We start from the raw sequence: 19136 nt of genomic DNA on the forward strand, positions 1-19136 counted from the left end.
TTGAACTCTGAAGTCTAATAAACTCAGCATCATACAAGAAACATATTTCTTATTGGAAAATATATGATTTCTTTGAAAATTTTACATTACAAGATTCATGAACCAAAAAAAGAACCATCGGTATCACAAATTCACAACTTTTATGTTTTTTTTTTTACTCAAATAGTATTGAATTTTTTAAAGCTCAAGGGGACTAAAAGCCTTCAACAGCTTGTGAAGAAGATGTGGGTTTGCTCTGAGTCTTCTTCTTCTGAGATGTTCTATTGTTATCTTGAAGAGAGATTACAGTTTCAAAAGCACCAACCAGTGCTTTAACCTTACTCTTCCTCACTTCTTCAAGCTTATTCACAGTCTCTTCAATCACATTATTGAAAAGTGTTTGCAACTTCTTCTTCACTTCCACTTTTCTATGCCTCAATACAACCTTCTCTCGTTTACCTTCGCCGTTAATCTTCCCAATACCTTCTCTTTTGTCTTTCAGGTTCTTCTTCTTCCTGTTCACATCACTTCTGAGCTTTGGTTCTTGAACAACTCTCTTTTTGAACTTGATCGATGTAGCAGTGGAATCTTCTGTTTTTGGTTCAAGAACTTTCCCTTTCTTGAAACTCGTCAGCTGCTTCGTTGCAGCAGGAGGAGTAACCTTTATTAAACCAATCCTCGTCGGCCTAATAATCTTGCTTTCGTTTTTTGGATTAGTAGCAAGATTTGCAGAACCAGTTTCTTTCTTCACAGACAATCCAGTCTTGGACCTGGAAGTAGTCTGCCTTATTGGCCTAGGATCTGATCTCGTGACCGGTGATTTCTTAACTTCCTCCGAGGATGGGGACAAAGACGGTGATAAGCTAAGACTTTTCTCTCCGCTGCTTCGTAAGAACTTCTTCTCAGAAGATTGCTGAGTTTCACTCTTAACACTTGTGATGCTCTTCTTCTTCCTCTTCTCAATACTAGATTCAACAACATACAATGTCTTCTCCAATGCATCATCAGATCTAACTGGTTCATCAATCTTCATCTTCTCTTTGTTCTTCAGATTCTTCAAAAGATCCTCTTTAGAATTCTTGATCACGCTGATCCTTGAAACCTTCTTCACATCAGGGTTTGTCTTCTTCATTACATCATCACATCCAACCGGTTCATCAATCTTCTCTTTGTTCTTCAGATTCTTCAAAAGATCCTCTTTAGAACTCTTTACCTCGCTAATCATTGAAACTTTATTAACATCAACATTTGTTTTCTCCATTGAATCATCACATTGCTTCAATGAATCATCAATCTCTGTCTTCTCTTTGTTCTTCAAGTTCTTCGAAAGATCCACTTTAGAACTCTTGTTCTCGCTGATCTTTGAAACCTTCTTAACATCAAGATTAGTAGTCTTCTTGACCATTCTTACAACAGCTGAGGCACTCGGACTAGTAGTACTGTTGGTTTCACTCTTCTTAACGCGTAAACCATCACAAGATTTGGCAACCTCACAAGCAGCTTCTTTCTTTACAACCCGCAATGGTGACTTGTCCGGTTTAGAGACATTTCCCAACGACTTCCTGAAAGTCTCACCTTTCACCAAATCACCACTTGCAACATTCTTTTTCTTAACCAACTTCCATGGCTTGATAACCAAATCCTCCTCACGCCTCTTCCCATGTTTACATAGGTCATGAGTCGAGCTCATTTGGTTCCCACTCCCACGGTAACGGGTTTGAACCTGAGGTTTGCCTGCTGGTTTATCAAGAGCTCCAGTCGAATACCGTATCAAATTCACATGATGATTGGTCTCTGCAGCTGGAAGCAGAACATCATCTCCTTGAACTTGCTCGTCTATAACAAGAGGGATCTCCATGGGGTTTGCATCATCCAAACAACACTTGTCATCAACTTGTGAAATATTCTCCTCAGACATTGCAAGTTATTATTACAACAAACTGCAGAGAAGAATACAATGTACAGATCATCAAAATCTCCAAAATTTTGAGAACCTTAAAAAATCATTTACACAACAACACATAATAATGATTTGATCCTAAACTGTTTTTTTTTCTCTGATTTGGAACCACGTTGAACATATGAAAGAATTAAAAGTCTACCAAAAAAATCGAATCTTTGGTTCCACCATCAATAAATAAGCAATCACATCAACACCCAACAAGAACAACAAAAAAATCGAAATTTAATCATGACTCAAATTCAATAACTAAACCGATGAACATAATAAACCAAAAAAAAAAAAAAAAGGCAGATTTGGTTTATGATCTCAAAGTAATGACCAAGAATGGAGTAACAATACAGTACAGTAGCATAATAGTTTAAAGAAATACAAAGAAGAACTGTGATGAAAATGTGAGAGATACAAATATAGAAAGATGTTACCTTTACGATCACGGATCACCCAACTCTTTTGAAAACTGAGGAGTGATTTTAGAGACTTTCGGAAGAAAATAAAAAGAGAGAGAGAGAGAGAAAGTTAGATTTGATTTTCAGAAGGAAAAAGAATGAAAGAGGTCAACATATCTTTAATTGAGCTAAAGAGAGGGAAGGAGAGAAGAGAATTTTTTTTTTTTTTGACATTTTTTTTCTTATAAAAAGTTTCAGTTTTTGCACAAAAATAAATAAAAAGTTTCAGTCTTGGTCTTGGACAAATATTAATATAAGATTTTGTAATTAATCAAAGTGAAATAACACATTAATATTATTCATACATGTTTAAAAGATTTATGAAGGAAGCGAACTGAATTAAATCAAGTATGAATGCTAACAAAACAAATAATTATGTGGTTATTAAAACTCAATATACGTAGTCCATATATTAATGTGTCAGTTCATTATAGGTTATTGACGGACGGAGGGATCGGAGAGATGGGGGAAACAAGTCGTCTTTTTGTATTTTTCTAAAGAATGATGCTTTCCGCGATGGACCGACTTTGGATTCTTTTGATTTATATATATTTGTTGAACAAAAAAGATAAGATCTAGATAGATGCTGCTCTCTCCCAACAAAAAAAAAAAAAAGAACAGAGATGCTCTCAAATAATTTCTAATAATTCGTGCCATATATGATATGATTCAAATAAATATATGTTTTGCAAGCATATTATTTTACAACGAAAAACTAACACACATTTTTTTTTTCTTCATAGAACAAACAGCATAACGCACATTCTTTAGGTGCGGTAAATATTTTCCTAAGCAATTAACAACAACTAGTATGAAGAAAAAGGTTGTAATGCCGTAAGAAAATGTGATTGTGCATTTTGTCCACATAGCAAACAAACACCATCATCAGTCACCGTCATTCAAATCTAGTATATCCAAAATGCGTTTTCGAAAGCCCAATTTCGACCAAAGCCTAGGCCTATATGATGACATAAGGCCCCCAAAATTCAATTTATACTTGCTGATTCTAGAACAATTGATAAAATGTATACATTTTGAGGTCATCCTATATAGAAAAGTAGCTTACCAAACAATTCCCAAAAATATCTTCACAATATTACGTGGCCCTTATGACAAAAACGGGTAGAAAGAATATTATGATTATATATATAAATAAAAGAATTGGATATAAACACATTTACCTACAAAATACTTAGAGAGGTAGTAACTAATAAGTAGGTTGGCCAATTCATAACTTATAACCACTAAAAAGAAGTATAATTTACACTTACTCTGAAACTTGAAAGTGAAATATCTCAGATCTTGTAATATGATAGTGATACTATATATAATAAGAGAGAAAAGGGAAAGGGATAGATCTGTTACAGGCTGGTTTGCTTCTGAGATAAGCATGACACATGGCAATACTGACTCAGAAAATGTCTTAGAGTGACAGATGCACCGACTCGAACTACCTTCCACAGTTGTTCCCTTTACCAAATTGTTCTCTTTCTTTCTCTCTTGAACACCATATTATTTATATGTTATTTAGACTAGTATTTCTTTAATTGTGTTATTTTATAATCTGGATTTGCCTTTTTTAGTAGAAGCAAATAGATAATATTCCTTTTAAGATCTAAATCCTGTTTAGTAATGTTCCCTGGATATTATTGGTTTATGCAACTTGTGCTTGGATTTTTTCTTCTAAAGTAGAACAGTTGAAAGTGACTATGTTTTTTAGATTTTGATTTTATTTGAAAAGTCATATGAGATGAAAACGAAACAACATGTCCACTTTGAAAATGACTAGTTTTCTAGATTGTTAATAGTATTGTGGTTAACTATATTGATTTTGAATTTTTACTGTACTAGTATAACAAATCTACGTGAATGGTGTGAATTAGTAATATAACAAAATGCACGAACAACTATAACCAAGTAATTCATTTATTAACATCGTGTGATTAATCTTAACGTTACAAAAATTACTCAAAAAACTTCAGTAATAAAAAAGAAAGAAAAAAAGGGGAAAAAGTAAAAGACAAAAAAGGCAAAAGAATAGCAACAGTAAAGAAAATATTTATATATTTATTAATATTTTGTCCACCAAATTCGATCTTACTTGTTTGCAAAGAGATGCTTAAACTGCTTTTGATATTCTGTTTTAACCAAAATCAATTAACGAAAAGTGGTAGAAAGCTCATGTCTCAAGAGAAGAAGGGCTAATTGAAGCATTATAATCAAGCTGCACCAACTCCATCATAAATATTACCAAAAAAACAAAACACCAAAATTTTGGAAAGAAGAATATAATCACGCTAGTGAAAAAATAATTAGAGAAAGCCGACAGATTTGCAAAATATCACCTAACCCACATCTTCTTACACGACCGTCAGATTTTGATGCAAGTATCATCAAAGACAATCACATAATCAAAATCTCTGCTTTATATCATAAAGTCCAGTTTTTTACAGCTGCCCTTTTGCTTCAGACTCGGATTTTCTCCATTGAAGCTGGATTTCTAAGGTCAGTTCTTGTTTCTTTTTTATCTCAATCTGATGATTCCATTATCGAAAGTTTTAGTTTTTTCACTTTTAATATCCAGGGGGGGGGGGTTCGAGTTCGGTCTCCGATTTAGTGTTAATTAAGAACTGTTAAAAAGATTTAATTATAATTACTTGAGAACTTGAATCGGTTGCCATCGTCATCTTTCTTTGACTCCTGTCCAATTTTAGTTTTAACCCATTTTTTTAAAGGGATTTCATTTAGTTACATGAGCATGTGTTGATGATTTTGACCAATTAATTACATTTAATTAGTGAGTGGAATGGGCTAATGGCAGCATTCTAATCATTAACCCTATATTACTCTTTTGCACACACAAGCCTCTCTCTGTGTGTATCATCACTTCCTTGTTCTGGTAATTTCAGAGGTTAGGCTTTTTCCATGGTGTCAGCAAAAAGTTGATTTTTTTTTTCTTTCCTCTTGAATGGCTTAATTAGTAATTTTCCACAACTCTCTGGTTATATATATAAAATAAGATACAGAACAAAGTTTATTCCTTTCTCTATGTGTATTTATAAATTTTTCACATGCAATTGCAAGCCTCTCTCTGTTGTAATTAATCACTTGCTTGTTTCTGACAATTGGAGAGGGGTTGAGTTCTGTTTTTTTAATGTTTTTAAGACCTTCTTCTTCTTCTTGATTTGTCTTAGAAAAGTTCAGTTTTATTTTTTTTTGGTTACAGGGAAAGCTAGAAACAAAAAAGTTGAGAGAGAGCTTTGGATGGTGAAGCTCAAAAACAAAGCAATGGGCTTCAAAGTTTGTTTCTTTGTCATCTTAAGTTGTCTTCTTCTAGCTCCAGAGACAACAATGGCTCAAGAACTGAAGCGTGTATCGATCGTTATTGAAGGAGCTCGTCGAGTCTCTGAGACTGACGAGAACTTTGTCTGTGCGACATTGGACTGGTGGCCACATGACAAGTGCAACTATGAACAATGTCCTTGGGGCTACTCTTCAGTTATCAATATGGTAATAGCAAAATTTAGATTAAGGATTCACCTTTCGTTCTTTACTGATTAGTCTCTTCATAATGTCTGTCTACGATTGCAATTGAAAATTTTCGAATGTTTTACAGGACTTGACCAGACCCCTTCTTTCTAAAGCTATTCAAGGTTTGCAACTCTCATACTAAAAATGTTAATGCCTTTGCTTGTGTGTTGTTGATTTCTGAATCTTTTAGGGATTTGGGTATTTGTTTAGCTTTCAAGCCGTTGAGGATAAGAATTGGCGGTTCACTGCAAGATCAAGTGACTTATGACGTAGGAAATCTCAAAACTCCTTGCCGTCCATTCAGAAAAATGAACAGCGGTTTGTTCGGATTCTCTAAAGGATGCTTGCATATGAAGCGATGGGACGAGCTCCACAGTTTCCTAACCTCAACGGGGTTAGACTTCTTTGGTTTCAGTTTATTTTCATCAAAGTTCACATTTATTTACCCCTTTAGAAGAATCTTTTGAACTAGCTGTGTTTTGTTGCGCAGAGCTGTAGTTACTTTTGGTTTAAACGCTTTGAGTGGGAGACACAAACTCCGCGGGAAGGCGTGGGGTGGGGCTTGGGATCACGTAAACACTCAAGATTTCATTAACTACACAGTCTCAAAGGGTTACGCTATTGATTCTTGGGAATTTGGTAACAATCAAACTTTTGAAAGTGTGGCCTTCTTTTTCTCGGTGTTTTTTTTCCCTAAGCTTTCCTTTGTACTCGGTTTAGGAAACGAGCTAAGTGGAAGCGGGGTTGGAGCGAGTGTGAGCGCAGAGCTTTACGGGAAAGACTTGATTGTACTTAGAGATGTAATCAACAAAGTTTATAAAGACTCTCGGTTAGTCAAGCCTAAACTTGTCGCTCCTGGAGGATTCTATGAACGACCATGGTACTCCAAACTTCTTCAGATCTCTGGTCCTGGTGTTGTTGACGTTGTGACTCATCATATGTACAATCTTGGTTCAGGTATGGTTTGGTAGCAGATCTATTGAAATCAACTTCAAAACCATTGCTTCTATATATGTAACTATGTGTAGATCATTTTCTGAGGAATTGAGTCTTTCAGGAAATGATCCTGCGCTGGTAAAGAAGATACTGGATCCGAGTTTCTTAAGCAAGGTATCTGAAACATTCAAGGATGTGAACCAGACAATTCAAGAACATGGACCGTGGGCTTCTCCTTGGGTTGGAGAATCTGGTGGAGCTTACAATAGTGGTGGCCGTCATGTTTCGGATACATTCATTGATAGCTTCTGGTAGAACAACCGATTCTTGAATTTTTCCCCTGGCTTTTCTATTACCAAAAAGAACGAACTAAAAGAATTCTATTTGGATCTAAATCTTTCTTGAAGGTATCTAGATCAGCTTGGAATGTCGTCGAGACACAACACTAAAGTTTACTGCAGACAGACTCTGGTTGGTGGGTTTTACGGCTTGCTCGAAAAGAACACGTTTGTTCCAAATCCAGATTACTATAGGTAAGAGTCGTCCCTAACCAAATCTGGACTCTTGAGTTTTAGGTTATGGTGGACCTTATGGTTGAGGTTGATTGATCTTGAAGTTTTATCTGATTTGATTGGGACAGCGCTCTGCTTTGGCATCGGTTGATGGGAAAAGGTGTTCTCGCGGTTCACACAGATGGACCGCCACAGCTACGGGTGTACGCACATTGTTCAAAAGGAAGAGTGAGTTTACTCATCTCATCTTTAAACTCTCGGTTTCCAAATCTCATTTTTCGTTACAGTTTGCTTTAAATGCTTTGTGTTTTTCTTGGTTTTAGGCTGGTGTGACGTTGCTTCTGATAAATCTAAGCAATCAATCGGATTTTACGGTTAGTGTCAGCAATGGCAAAAAGTTGGTTATGAATGTGGAATCGAAGAAGAAGAAGAAGTCATTGTTGGATACATTGAAAAAAACATTTTCTTGGATTGGAAGCAAAGCTTCTGATGGATATTTAAATCGAGAAGAGTATCATCTGACACCTGAAAACCGTGACTTGAGGAGCAAAACAATGATCTTGAATGGTAAACCGTTAAAACCGACTGCAACAGGAGATATCCCGAGCCTTGAACCGGTCATCCGTGGTGTAAACTCTCCTGTTAACGTCTTGCCATTGTCGATGGCGTTCATTGTGTTGCCTAATTTTGAAGCTTCTGCTTGTTCATGAAGTTATTGGAAACAAAAAAAAAGTATAAGAAAAAGGGGAAAGATGTAATTTTATTGGTAATTGTATCTATTGATGGTAATAAAGGTACAAATTTCTATTTCAAATGAAAAAAATTATACATGATACAGATGCTTCTACACTGGAGTATATAAAATCGGATTAGGGTTTTCGCAGAATCACATTTACAGATGAACAAGGAGAAAGGCGTGTGTGTCAGTCTCTGTTTTGTTAGTTAGTTTTGGAATAGTTTGTATAATTGGAGGCTACTTACAATTGGGCCTACACATTAAAAGGCCTGGATTTGGCCCAGATTGTAAACTATTTTTTTTTGTCAAGTTAATAAATGAGTTAAATAAAATATTTAGTCAACTAATTTATATAGTAAGAGATTTTTCTTTTTATTTTCTCCTTATTTGATTTTCATTTAAATCTTATGTTATATAGTTATTTATGTATTGAGTAATTTAGAGTTAGTAGACAGTTGGACTAAGAGTAATAAGTATTTAGATATAGAGTAATAAAAATTGTAGCAGACAGTTGGACTTATTAGATTAGAGTAACATATATTTAGTTATAATTTATCTATATTATTAAATTACATGCTAGGAAAGAAAATAATAACATATATAGACATATACATCTAAATCAAATGCATGCATATCCTTTTGAATAATTACCCTTAAATAATAAAACTCTATGAACTACAACAAACTCTCCAAAGTCTGCATAAAAACATTGCATCGTCAGATTTAGCAAAGTCTGCATAAAAACTTTTGCATCGTCAGATTAGAGATGCATCAAAGTATATAATTAATTTAAGTTAGCAATATGAAATAGACTAAAGACATGGAGTATTTCAGGTAACAGAATTGGTAGACGGAGAGTTCATAGGATTGTCGATGAGTCACGTGATGGGAGATGGAAGTTCGTTATGGCATTTTTCAACTCTTTCTCGGAAATTTTTAATGCACAAGAAACCGATAACTTGCTTCTCAAGAATCCTCCGGTTCTTGCACGTTGGTTCCCTACAGGGTGCGGTCCTGTGCACAGCCTTCCTTTCACTCACTCTGATGAATTTACAAGCCGATTTGAATCTCCGGTCTTGAAGGAGAGAATATTCCATTTCTCATCAGAAACAATACAATCATTGAAATCAAAGGCTAATCAAGAATGCAGAACAACAACGATCTCTTCTTTTCAAGCGTTAACCGCATTTATATGGAGATGCATTACGAGAGCAAGAAAATTACCTAAAGATCAAGAAACTCGTTGCAGTTTCGCCGCTAACAATAGAGCGAAACTGGATCCACCATTGTCTTTGAGCTCTTTTGGTAATTGCATTTCTTCTATAAGGTCGATGACCGTGACATCAGGTGAGCTACTGGAAAATGATTTTGGATGTGCCGCTTTGAAAATGCATGAAGCTGTGATCGGAAACACTAGTGAGAAGATCTCGGAAACAATCGAGGAATGGTTGAAATCATCTTTTGTTTTCCATTTGGAAACACTTTTGGGATCGATGGTTTTCCACATTGGAAGCTCACCGCGGTTTAAGATGTATGAATGCGAGTTTGGGATGGGAAAAGTGGTTGCGGCTAGAAGCGGTTATGGCGGTATCAGCTAATCCGGGAAGAGAAGGAGGAGGAAGTGTAGATTTGGAAGTATGTGTTGCTCCAGAGTTTATGGAAGCTTTGGAATCAGATCAAGAGTTCATGTCCCTCGTCTCCTCTTCGTCTTGATCCTTGTTCATATATATATGCTCTTATCATCATATGATAAATTGGATTTGTTTGATTGAGTATTTGTGTTGCTGGTTAAGTCCAATCATTACTATGTGACAACGTGTTATTCAATTGATGATGAATGTAAAACATTACTAGTTGAAATCATGATGCATGTGGTATTTAATTAAAGATAAATAAAAACCTAATGTAATTGTTATGCGATTATGATAATGAAAGGAACTGTCGTTGTTCTACATGACCGAGATTTTTAATTCATGTAAAACGAAGTTAATTACGGAACTGTTTTTTCAAAAAAAAAAATGATAATAATTACGGAACTGTCATGTTCCACATATAAAACAAATTTCATTATCGTTCCAAAAAGCTTATTTAATGAAGAAAAAAGAAAAGCCAAGAAACATTGAAAGAAACTAAAGAAGAAGCAGAGATTCAAAATTTTCTTGCAAAAATGGTTTCTTCTTCATCGGAAGTAAAGATAATCTCAAAATGCTTCGTCAAACCAAAAACCATCTCCAAAAAAGAGCCATATCATTTATCACCTCTGGAGCATGTGATGCTTTCTATGCCCTACATCCAAAAGGGTCTTCTCTTTGTCAAACCATCATTTGCTAAATCTGACGATGCAAAAGTTTCTATGCTGACTTTGCTGCAGAGGCTTAAAGACTCGCTAGCCACATCACTTGTCCATTTCTTTTTGCTCGCGGGTCGCCTCTCGACTTTGAAAACTGACAATCCAAGATATCACTCAGTGTTTGTGGATTGTAATAACAGTCCTGGAGCTGGATTTATCCATGCTGAATCAGATCTAAGTGTATCTGACATTGTTGAATCCAAATATGTTCCTTTGGCGGTTCAATCTTTCTTTGATCATCATAAAGCATTGAATAGCGGTGGTCACACCATGAGTCTCTTGTCAGTCAAGGTACACTTAATTCAATAGATATCTCAAACTCATATAAAATTTCGAATATGTCAACAGATTTGTAGTGATCCAACGTGTTGTAATAGTGTTATATAACCTATACATAACTTGGTTTTTTTTGGGATGTGTAGGTAACAGAATTGGTAGATGGAGTGTTCATAGGAATATCAATGAATCATTCGACTGGAGATGGAAGTTCCTTCTGGCAGTTCTTCAACTCTTTGTCTGAGATCTTCATGGATTCACAAGAAGAGACCATTGATGATAACAACAACAACAAATTGCTCTGTCTCAAGAACCCTCCAATCTTTCGTGAAATGTACGGTCCTATTTGTAGCCTTCCCTTGGTTGAACCTGTAGAGTCCATAAGTGTTTCCGAAACTCCGGTTGTGAAGGAGAGAATGTTCCATTTCTCATCAGAAACAGTGAGGTTGCTGAAATCAAAGGCGAGTCAAGAATGCGGAACAACAAACATCTCTTCTTTTCAGTCGCTAACCGCATTCATATGGAGAAGCATTACAAGAGCAAGAAATCTAGCAAATGATCAAGAAACTACTTGCAGGCTTGCTGCTGGCAATAGGTCAAGAATGAATCCACCATTGCCAATGAGTCACTTTGGGGTTTACATCTCTCCTGTCCAAACGACTATGAAAACTGGTAATCTATTGGAGAATGAGTTTGGACGGGCTGCTTTGAAACTGCATCAAGCTGTAACAGAACACACTGACGAAAAGATCTCATCAGAAATTGATCGATGGTTGAAGTCATTTCTGAAATTTGGTGGACTTTTCAGTCCCAACTTAGTTCACGTGGGAAGCTCTCCAAGGTTTAACATGTACGGATGCGAGTTTGGGATGGGGAAAGCGGTTGCGGTTAGAAGCGGTTACGGCGGTAAGTTTGACGGGAAGGTAACAGCTTATCCGGGAAGAGAAGGAGGAGGAAGCATAGATTTGGAAGTTTGTCTTCTTCCGGAGTTTATGGAAGCTTTGGAATCAGATCAAGAGTTCATGTCCCTCGTCTCCTCTTCTTCTTGATCTTGTTCATATATATGCTCTTATCATCATATCTCTAAATAAATTGGAATCTGTTGGATTGAGTACTTGTGTTGCTGGCTAATTCCAATCATTATTAATCATGCATGTATGTACTATTTAAATAAAGATTGATAAATGTGAGGTTTATATAGATAATAAAGTTGCTGTTCTTTGCAAATTACTCTCACTCACTCACTCTCTCTCTTGATTCTACACTTGTTTGTAAGAACTTAGAAAAGTAAACTTGAAAACAGAACCATAAAACAGAGAAGTAAATCTTTTAAACATCTGCTCCCAAACAGACCATCAATTCAACTACCCTCTGAATCTTCTTTTGTCCGTCTGGTTTCTTGAAATGTTCCAACACTAGAAACGACAAAGCTCTACTTTTGTCAAGAATTAATCACGTGACGTCCTTTGTGCTTATCATAAGTGAGATGATGATGATTGGCTTGGGATTGATCAGGATTGATCAGAATGAACTTCGTTGAAATCATTTCATGACTTCATGTGTTATTTGATTAAAAGATTAATACAAATCTTATACTAATGTAGTTCAACAACTATAACAAAGATCATATATGTGATTACATCACTGATGATGATGACCAGCAGGATCAAATAATGCATGAACATAGAGATATATGATGACATCATTGATGATGATAGCTATCTATAGTTGTCTATATTTGTTATATACTGTATAAATAAAAGGGAAGCAAAGAAACGTGGAAAGAAAACAAAATAAGCATATCTTAATACACTTTTGGTCTTTTTTTTTGGTTTCTTGAGAGAAAAAAAATGGATTCTTCTTCACCGGAAGTAAAGATCATCTCGGAATGCTTCGTCAAACCCAAAAGCCTCCCTGAAAAATGGAAAGAGCCATACCATTTTGCACCATTGAATCATTTGATCCTCTCAACCCATTACATCCAGAAGGGTCTTCTCTTTCTCAAACCATCGTTTTCTGAATCTGACGATGCAAAGGACTTCATGGAGACTTTGCTGCAGAAGCTCAAAGACTCGCTTGCCACAACACTTGTCCATTTCTATCTTCTCGCAGGTCGCCTCTCAACTTTGGAAACCGACGATCAAAGTCAACGATCTCACTCTGTGTTTGTCGACTGTACTAACAGTCCTGGTGCTGGATTCATCCATGCCGAATCAGATCTAAGTGTATCAGACATTGTTGGATCCAAGTATGTTCCTTTGGCTGTTCATTCTTTCTTTGATCATCACCAAGCAGTCAACCGCGATGGTTACACCATGAGTCTCTTATCAGTCAAGGTACATTTTACTCATTCTTGTATATTATTCAAATATATATGGACAGATTTGTAGTAATAAAAAGGTGAAACTCTTTCACTAATGGTTTCTAATAAGTCTGAATATATTTTTTCCGGTTATAAAGGTAACAGAGTTGGTAGATGGAGTATTTATAGGATTATCAATGAATCATTCGATTGGAGATGGAAGTTCCTTCTGGCAGTTCTTCAACTCTTTTTCTGATATCTTCAATTCACAAGAAGACATCATTGATAGTAACAACAACAATTTGCTCTGTCTCAAGAATCCTCCAATCTTTCGTGAAATGTCCGGTCCAACTTACAGCCTTCCCTTTAGTGAAACTGATGAGTCCATTAGTCTATACGAAACTCCGGTTTTGAAGGAGAGAATGCTCCATTTCTCATCAGAAACAGTGAGGTTGCTGAAATCAAAGGCGAATCAAGAATGCGGAACGACAAACATCTCTTCTTTTCAGTCGCTAACCGCATTCATATGGAGAAGCATTACAAGAGCAAGAAAACTAGCAAATGATCAAGAAACTACTTGCAGGCTTGCTGCTGGCAATAGATCAAGAATGAATCCACCATTGCCAGTGGATCACTTTGGGGTGTACGTCTCTCTTGTGAAAACGAGTACCACAGTTGGTGATTTATTGGGGAATGACTTTGGAAGGGCTGCTTTGAAGCTTCATCAAGCTGTATCCGAACACACTATCGAAAATTTCTCTGCCGAAATAGATAGATGGTTGAAGTCTCCTATGAAATTAGATAGATTTTTCAGCCCGAATGTTGTTCACATGGGAAGCTCTCCAAGGTTTAACAAGTACGGATGCGAGTTTGGGATGGGGAAAGCTGTTGCGGCTAGAAGCGGTTATGGCGGTAAGTATGATGGGAAGGTATCAGCTTATCCGGGAAGGGAAGGAGGAGGAAGCATAGATTTGGAAGTATGTCTTGTTCCGGAATTTATGGAAGCTTTAGAATCAGATCAAGAGTTCATGTCTATTGTCTCTTCTTCTTCCTGATCCTAATCATATTTTCCACACACAAAACTCAAGTTGCTCCCTAATTTAAATTGAAGCTTTGAAATCAAATGTTTCAACTACTGTCTTTGCTTGTTACTTTATTCTGCAGAACTGTTAAATGTTTCAACCTCATTAAGATGAGAAGTAAAATATTGAAATCTATGTTAGAAGAATGGAGGAGCCTGACGAGCTTGGTTATGAACAGAGTTCTGACTAGTTTTACTTGCGGAGTAAACGGCGAGCCCGTTGGTTCGATTGTTTGACTCTGTAGTTAAGCTCCTCAACATCTTCTTGAAGATGATCCAGTCCATGGTTTTGCCTGCAATTGCCAATTTAAAACCAGTTTTATCAAGGAAACTCTCAGAGAATGTATACAAAGAGACAGTAGATAAAAGATATGAGAAGAAAACCTTTCGATTTCAGTTCCCATGTCAACTGCCATATTCTTCAGCTCGCCAAGAAGGTCGCTCAAATCTGAAAGGCCTTCATCTTGTTTTGCTGTCTCCATCTGTTCGCACAACAATGATACTAAGAATCTTGGTAAACTAAAAAAAAACAACTTTTGCAACTCCAGAAAGTATATAAGAAGGGAGAGAATCCAAACCTCTAGTTTCTGATAAGCATCAGCTGATTCAGGAAGAGGTTCACGGGTTCTTGATTGTTGTTTGGGTAAATGGTTCAGTCCCAGCTTTTCCCTAGTCTCAAAGTGGTTAACTCTTCTCTTGGGGGAATCACCTGGTCAAAAGAATGTAAGAGTTAATAAGCAAAAGACACAGTCCTTGGAAGTGATCAGCCAAAAGAAGAAAAAGAGTAAAAACCTTTAGTTATGACAGGACCAGTAATCGAACGAGTCTTCTTGGGCTTCCAAGTCCTTGAAAAAATGCCTCCAAGGCTTCCAAGAAGCTTCTCACCCTGAAACAAAAACATAAAATAAGGATCATCACCAAAAAACAGAAAACAGAACTGCTTGATTACTAGTTTTGGTTTAAAAATCTCAAGACTTCCCTCACCCGACTAAGATCATGATCGATGTCAACCGCCTTGTGGTGAGTTCTGGTAATCTGTTCGCCTTGCTCATTCAACATGACTAAAGTCCTAGAAGCATCAGATCTAATCTCTTGAGCTACTTTCAAACACCCTTGTACGGTTTTAGTAGTTTCCTGAGACTTGTACAAAGCGTAGCTCTCAAGTTCCTGAACCGTCTGGTTCTCCTTCTCCACATTTCCTCCTCCTGAATCATTACTGTAACGGTTCTTTGCATTCAACGATGATGAAGTGACTCTTTTCTCAACCTCTTCATCATCAGTATCAGTATCATCATCAAAAGGGTTCAAGCTAGATTTCTTAGCAGCCATAGAAAGGATTTAGGGGAAATCCTAATTCTAGAAACCTGAAATCAAAAACTAAAGATTGCTATTGATTCTTTTATATCAGAGGATATAGAAAACTGAACTTTGAAGGTTGATTCGTAAGATCAATTTTGCCAACAATCAAGTAAGTAGACCGCAGACCTAAAATCGACTTTCGAAGATTACCAGAACCAAAACAAACAAACAAAAATCTAAAATTGTACCTGGAAATTTGCAGAGAAGAAGCAGATTGAGAGGTTCCGAGTAAGTTAAAAAAAAAAAAAAAAAAAAGATTGANTAGCAAACAAAAAGAGGGATTAAAGAGTTCGAATTTTCAAATCCGTGTAAGAGAGAAGAAACTGGTGAGAAACTTTAGCAATATTATTTTTATTAATGATTATTTCTTTTTTCTTTAACAAATTAATCTAACAGGTGTAATTATATTTGTTTTCTTATGATAAGACATTTTGACTTGATAATTGATATTCTTCTTAATTTATAAAGAGAAAAAGAACATAAGTTATAGGAAATATTGGAGTTTTTTTATTTAACTATGATTTGACTGCTTTGTGACTGCTTTAGTCGTACGGTGTTGGGGTGAGACAGACGCAGCTTCCTTCCTCCCTCGTTCCTCTTGTTTTGTCTTCAGGTGGAGCTTGCCATTCTCTTTTATGGTTTTGTCTCGAGGTGAATGTTTGTACCGGGGATTGTACAACACTAAGTAAATAAAGATTTTCGGGGAAAGAGTGAAACTGGTTCTTTTATTAACGATAAAAACGTGAGGTCGTCACTAACACGAGTCAAAATTGAGCTCGTCAGTTCACAGGAGAACTAACAAGCTAATAATGACGAGCTCGGAAGCTGAAAGGGATTATACAAAAGACAATAACGGTTTTATACGCAAAGTATTGCTCTCTGGGTATTCTCTCGGGTCTCGATCCCTTTTCCAATAGATGTCTCGAGCTATTTATAAGCGAATGTAGAGTTAGCGCACTCTAGGGTTTTCTGTGTGAAATCCCGAGATTGTCCTCCGAGATTGGCCTATTTCCTTCTATCTCTGGTGAGTCTTTGTTGGGCCGAGTTGGCATATGGGGCAAAGCCCATATCCAACAGTGAAGTAGCCTTTGGAGTCGATAGTTGAATCCATTTGAGCTTACCAGGCTTTGCTTCATTCTGCATTCGGAGCAAACACTCTGCTTCTGTTGGAGTCGTTAGACTCATGTTGTTAACATCCTGCACTCGTTTCAGTACTGATCTCACTTTTCTCCTTGTGTCCTCAAAGAAATAATAGGCAATGCGTTCGCTTCAAAACGTTAAGAACAGTACTAAGTGTTCCATCTGATTCGCTCTCGTCCATCTTTAACTCCGATAGCGACTTGGAATCTAGCTCAAACTTCTTAACGAGCTGCGGTTTATTTGTATCATAATAATACTTTCGAACGCCTTTATTTCTATGTTCCATGCAATTATATACACTCGAATGGAAATAATCAAATAAATTAACAACAATCTCTAAAGCTATTATTCTTTCTTCTTCTTAACCCAAACATCTTTTGTTTGTGCGTCTCTAGACACTTCAAACCTCTGACTTTCTCTGACCATCCTGCCATTTCATGTGTATACAGATCACCAGCCAAATGCGCATCCATCCATCCAAAGATAATGGATGAGACTCAGAAAATGTGAAGATAAAGGTGGAATGGTGTAATAAAGCTAAACATCAAAGCTCAAGACTTTTTTCATATCCCAGGAAGAGAAAGCATCATAGTTGAAGAGGTCTTGTTTGTCTCTCTCTTGATCTTCAAAAAGATAGGAAAGAAAACAACACTTAAGATTCCATTTCCACATACTCGACCAAAAAAAAAATTAAGGAAGCATATATAACATAATACCTGTGCTTCTAGCTCGGCTATTCTCTGTAATGATGCTTGTTCTATGCACACACGGCGTTTGCGTTCCTCATCAAGCAAACATGTCATCTTATACCTTAATTCAGCCATTTCTTGCGTAAGATCTTCTGCTTCGTCCTTCGCCTTCAGTTTCTCCTGTTTCAATTCTTCCTGCAAAATACCAGAAAATCGCAGGTTTTAACTAAGTTGGACAACAATATTTTCTACCAAAGACAGCAAGTAGAGGGGAGTTCCAAAGTTTGTCAAAAGTACTTTCAGTTGCTTCACAATATCTTCGTGCTGCTGTGTCTGTTTCGCCATACCCTCCATTTTATCAATTAAATTCACATTTCGAGGAAGTTCCAGTTTCTTGATGATTGCATCGAAGCTTTTGCTGTGAGACACAAAACAAACATTATTAGGAACAGGGATTAGTTAAATTTGATGATGTAATAAATAAGTCTTAAACTGGAACTTACCGAACTTCATTGGATACAGGAAGCACATGGCTCAATTCAGCGAAGAAGCACCCTGCATCTAGAGGCTGTTTATCTTCACTTTCTAACCGTTCTTTGGTACTTTGAAAGAAATCTATGATACTCTTTTCAGAGGCGGTAAATTTTTCGCTCAGCTCTTCATTTTGCTTCTCAAAGTACTTGACATTCTCTTGTGCCCTCTGAGACTGCAACTGGAACTCCTCAATTATTCCTTTTAATTGATCTTTTTCTTGGATACTTTCTTCTTGAATTTGCATTGCATCAACAAGTGCTTGCTCCAACGTTGTAATGTCAAGCTTCATGCTTTCTATTTCGCACAAGGACTCTAATGTTAAGGATGAGATGGCCTCCTCCAGTTTCTCTATGGAAAGAGACGAACTCTGTAAATCTGATTCTTTGTTCTCGAGTTCTTGTAACAACAAAAGATGTTCGGATTTAGACATGCACAAGTCCTCTCTCAAACAATTAACTTCTTCTTCCAAATTCCTTGATTCAGCTAATTTGAATTCAAGATCGTGCAGATGGTCATTGAGATAGTTCACTTCCTTGCTTCTGAAAATGAGCTGATCTCGCAAGTAATCTACAAGGAGAAGAATAATAATATACGCTGAGACTTATTCGTTCAGAAAGAAACTAAATTGCGTAGCTCAGAATAGGCATTACCAATTTCTTTATAGCAATTCAACAACTCTTTCTCCATGGTCTGAATTCTTGCAGTGTCTTCTAAGCGAGATTCCGATAATGACTTTGTGCGGAGCTCCAACCTCTGTGGTAAAGAGAAGATTAATGTCCAAAAACTCAACCTTCCCTGAAATGTTCATATAAAAAAAGTAGAATATTACTCTGACTAATTCGATACTACGAGGCTGCGATTCTCTCAGCATGTCCTTCTCTTTCCTTAGCTGCCAAAAACAAATCAAATAGCACAAAAAAATAAGACTTCATCGATCCAAGAGAGTCATTACAATAAATATGTGAGTCCAACTTTCACAAAGATACGTAAGTACAAAATAACAAAGAAGTGTTTACCTCCCTGCGTCGTGTCCCAATCTGCAGAAGCTCTTCAACATCAAACGAGTTCTCACAATCACTTCTAGAACTACATGCCGAGCTACTGCTTCCCGAGAAACTACCCGAGCTACTCGACATTAAAAAAAAAAACAGTAATTGCCACTGCCAAGGCAATGAATCATTAGCAACATGAACCTATTACAACTAACTTGACACGAATCCAAGCCCTAAATCAAAATTAGACTAACGTTGAGCTTATCTTTCCATAAAAATCAAAATTACGCTATAATAATAAATTAAAAAA

General features: G+C 36.6%; 6 protein-coding genes and 1 pseudogene across 9 annotated transcripts in view; 4 read left to right on the forward strand and 3 right to left on the reverse strand.

Annotated features, from left to right (window-relative positions):
* Positions 33-2589, reverse strand: LOC104734800 (B3 domain-containing protein Os02g0598200-like). Its single transcript, XM_010454446.2, has 2 exons — positions 2365-2589; positions 33-1919 (listed from the first exon to the last, which is right to left on the reverse strand). Exon 2 carries the CDS (start codon positions 1895-1897, stop codon positions 194-196), a length of 1704 nt encoding a protein of 567 aa, XP_010452748.1. The 5' UTR covers positions 1898-1919; positions 2365-2589; the 3' UTR covers positions 33-193.
* LOC104734801 (heparanase-like protein 1) lies at positions 4506-8202 on the forward strand. Of its 3 annotated transcripts, none has more exons than XM_010454447.1 (10): positions 4506-4893; positions 5615-5898; positions 6005-6041; positions 6130-6313; positions 6410-6558; positions 6640-6876; positions 6977-7166; positions 7263-7388; positions 7496-7595; positions 7691-8202. In XM_010454447.1, exons 2-10 carry the CDS (start codon positions 5653-5655, stop codon positions 8075-8077), a joined length of 1656 nt encoding a protein of 551 aa, XP_010452749.1. In that variant the 5' UTR covers positions 4506-4893; positions 5615-5652; the 3' UTR covers positions 8078-8202. The 3 variants fall into 3 exon arrangements, with proteins under 3 accessions (XP_010452749.1, XP_010452750.1, XP_019090697.1); XM_010454448.2 differs by lacking the exon at positions 4506-4893 and adding an exon at positions 5201-5299; XM_019235152.1 differs by lacking the exon at positions 4506-4893 and adding an exon at positions 5503-5523.
* On the forward strand, positions 8774-9816 carry LOC104737882 (annotated as a pseudogene).
* Positions 10244-11933, forward strand: LOC104734802 (uncharacterized acetyltransferase At3g50280-like). Its single transcript, XM_010454449.1, has 2 exons — positions 10244-10744; positions 10876-11933. Exons 1-2 carry the CDS (start codon positions 10271-10273, stop codon positions 11776-11778), a joined length of 1377 nt encoding a protein of 458 aa, XP_010452751.1. The 5' UTR covers positions 10244-10270; the 3' UTR covers positions 11779-11933.
* On the forward strand, positions 12532-14266 carry LOC104734805 (uncharacterized acetyltransferase At3g50280-like). Its single transcript, XM_010454451.1, has 2 exons — positions 12532-13065; positions 13190-14266. The coding sequence occupies exons 1-2, from the start codon at positions 12580-12582 to the stop codon at positions 14084-14086; spliced, it is 1383 nt and encodes a 460-aa protein (XP_010452753.1). The 5' UTR covers positions 12532-12579; the 3' UTR covers positions 14087-14266.
* On the reverse strand, positions 14120-15825 carry LOC104734803 (SNAP25 homologous protein SNAP33-like). The gene is made up of 6 exons (XM_010454450.2): positions 15660-15825; positions 15097-15476; positions 14905-14998; positions 14691-14821; positions 14497-14594; positions 14120-14405 (listed from the first exon to the last, which is right to left on the reverse strand). The coding sequence occupies exons 2-6, from the start codon at positions 15439-15441 to the stop codon at positions 14306-14308; spliced, it is 768 nt and encodes a 255-aa protein (XP_010452752.1). The 5' UTR covers positions 15442-15476; positions 15660-15825; the 3' UTR covers positions 14120-14305.
* LOC104734806 (centrosomal protein of 112 kDa-like) overlaps positions 16809-19136 on the reverse strand; it is a 3161-nt gene continuing 833 nt past the window's right edge. Inside the window, exons 2-8 of one of the 2 annotated variants that reach the window (XM_010454452.2) lie at positions 18851-18994; positions 18664-18723; positions 18485-18587; positions 17804-18401; positions 17598-17718; positions 17328-17495; positions 16809-17234 (exon numbers count right to left, since the gene is read on the reverse strand). In XM_010454452.2, coding sequence (XP_010452754.1) covers positions 17175-17234; positions 17328-17495; positions 17598-17718; positions 17804-18401; positions 18485-18587; positions 18664-18723; positions 18851-18970 — 1230 coding nt within the window. In that variant the 5' untranslated portion in view covers positions 18971-18994 and the 3' untranslated portion in view covers positions 16809-17174. The remainder of the gene's footprint in view (positions 17235-17327; positions 17496-17597; positions 17719-17803; positions 18402-18484; positions 18588-18663; positions 18724-18850; positions 18995-19136) is intronic. The other variant, XM_010454453.2, reaches the window with a different exon arrangement.

The sequence above is a fragment of the Camelina sativa genome, chromosome 13, assembly GCF_000633955.1.
Source record: "Camelina sativa cultivar DH55 chromosome 13, Cs, whole genome shotgun sequence".
In the NCBI taxonomy this organism is placed as follows: Eukaryota; Viridiplantae; Streptophyta; class Magnoliopsida; order Brassicales; family Brassicaceae; genus Camelina; species Camelina sativa.

Excerpts from the sequence above, each read along its gene's own strand:
- LOC104734805 (XM_010454451.1), top strand. The coding sequence starts at position 12,580 with ATGGATTCTTCTTCACCGGAAGTAAAGATCATCTCGGAATGCTTCGTC. Across the intron at positions 13,066-13,189 it reads TGAGTCTCTTATCAGTCAAG|GTAACAGAGTTGGTAGATGG; the intron begins GTACATTTTACT and ends CCGGTTATAAAG.
- LOC104734801 (XM_010454447.1), top strand. The coding sequence starts at position 5,653 with ATGGTGAAGCTCAAAAACAAAGCAATGGGCTTCAAAGTTTGTTTCTTT. Across the intron at positions 6,042-6,129 it reads TCTTTCTAAAGCTATTCAAG|CTTTCAAGCCGTTGAGGATA; the intron begins GTTTGCAACTCT and ends GTATTTGTTTAG. Across the intron at positions 6,314-6,409 it reads AGTTTCCTAACCTCAACGGG|AGCTGTAGTTACTTTTGGTT; the intron begins GTTAGACTTCTT and ends TTTGTTGCGCAG.
- LOC104734800 (XM_010454446.2), bottom strand. The coding sequence starts at position 1,897 with ATGTCTGAGGAGAATATTTCACAAGTTGATGACAAGTGTTGTTTGGAT.
- LOC104734802 (XM_010454449.1), top strand. The coding sequence starts at position 10,271 with ATGGTTTCTTCTTCATCGGAAGTAAAGATAATCTCAAAATGCTTCGTC. Across the intron at positions 10,745-10,875 it reads TGAGTCTCTTGTCAGTCAAG|GTAACAGAATTGGTAGATGG; the intron begins GTACACTTAATT and ends TGGGATGTGTAG.
- LOC104734803 (XM_010454450.2), bottom strand. The coding sequence starts at position 15,441 with ATGGCTGCTAAGAAATCTAGCTTGAACCCTTTTGATGATGATACTGAT. Across the intron at positions 14,999-15,096 it reads TCGATCATGATCTTAGTCGG|GGTGAGAAGCTTCTTGGAAG; the intron begins GTGAGGGAAGTC and ends TTTTTGTTTCAG. Across the intron at positions 14,595-14,690 it reads ATGCTTATCAGAAACTAGAG|ATGGAGACAGCAAAACAAGA; the intron begins GTTTGGATTCTC and ends TTGTGCGAACAG.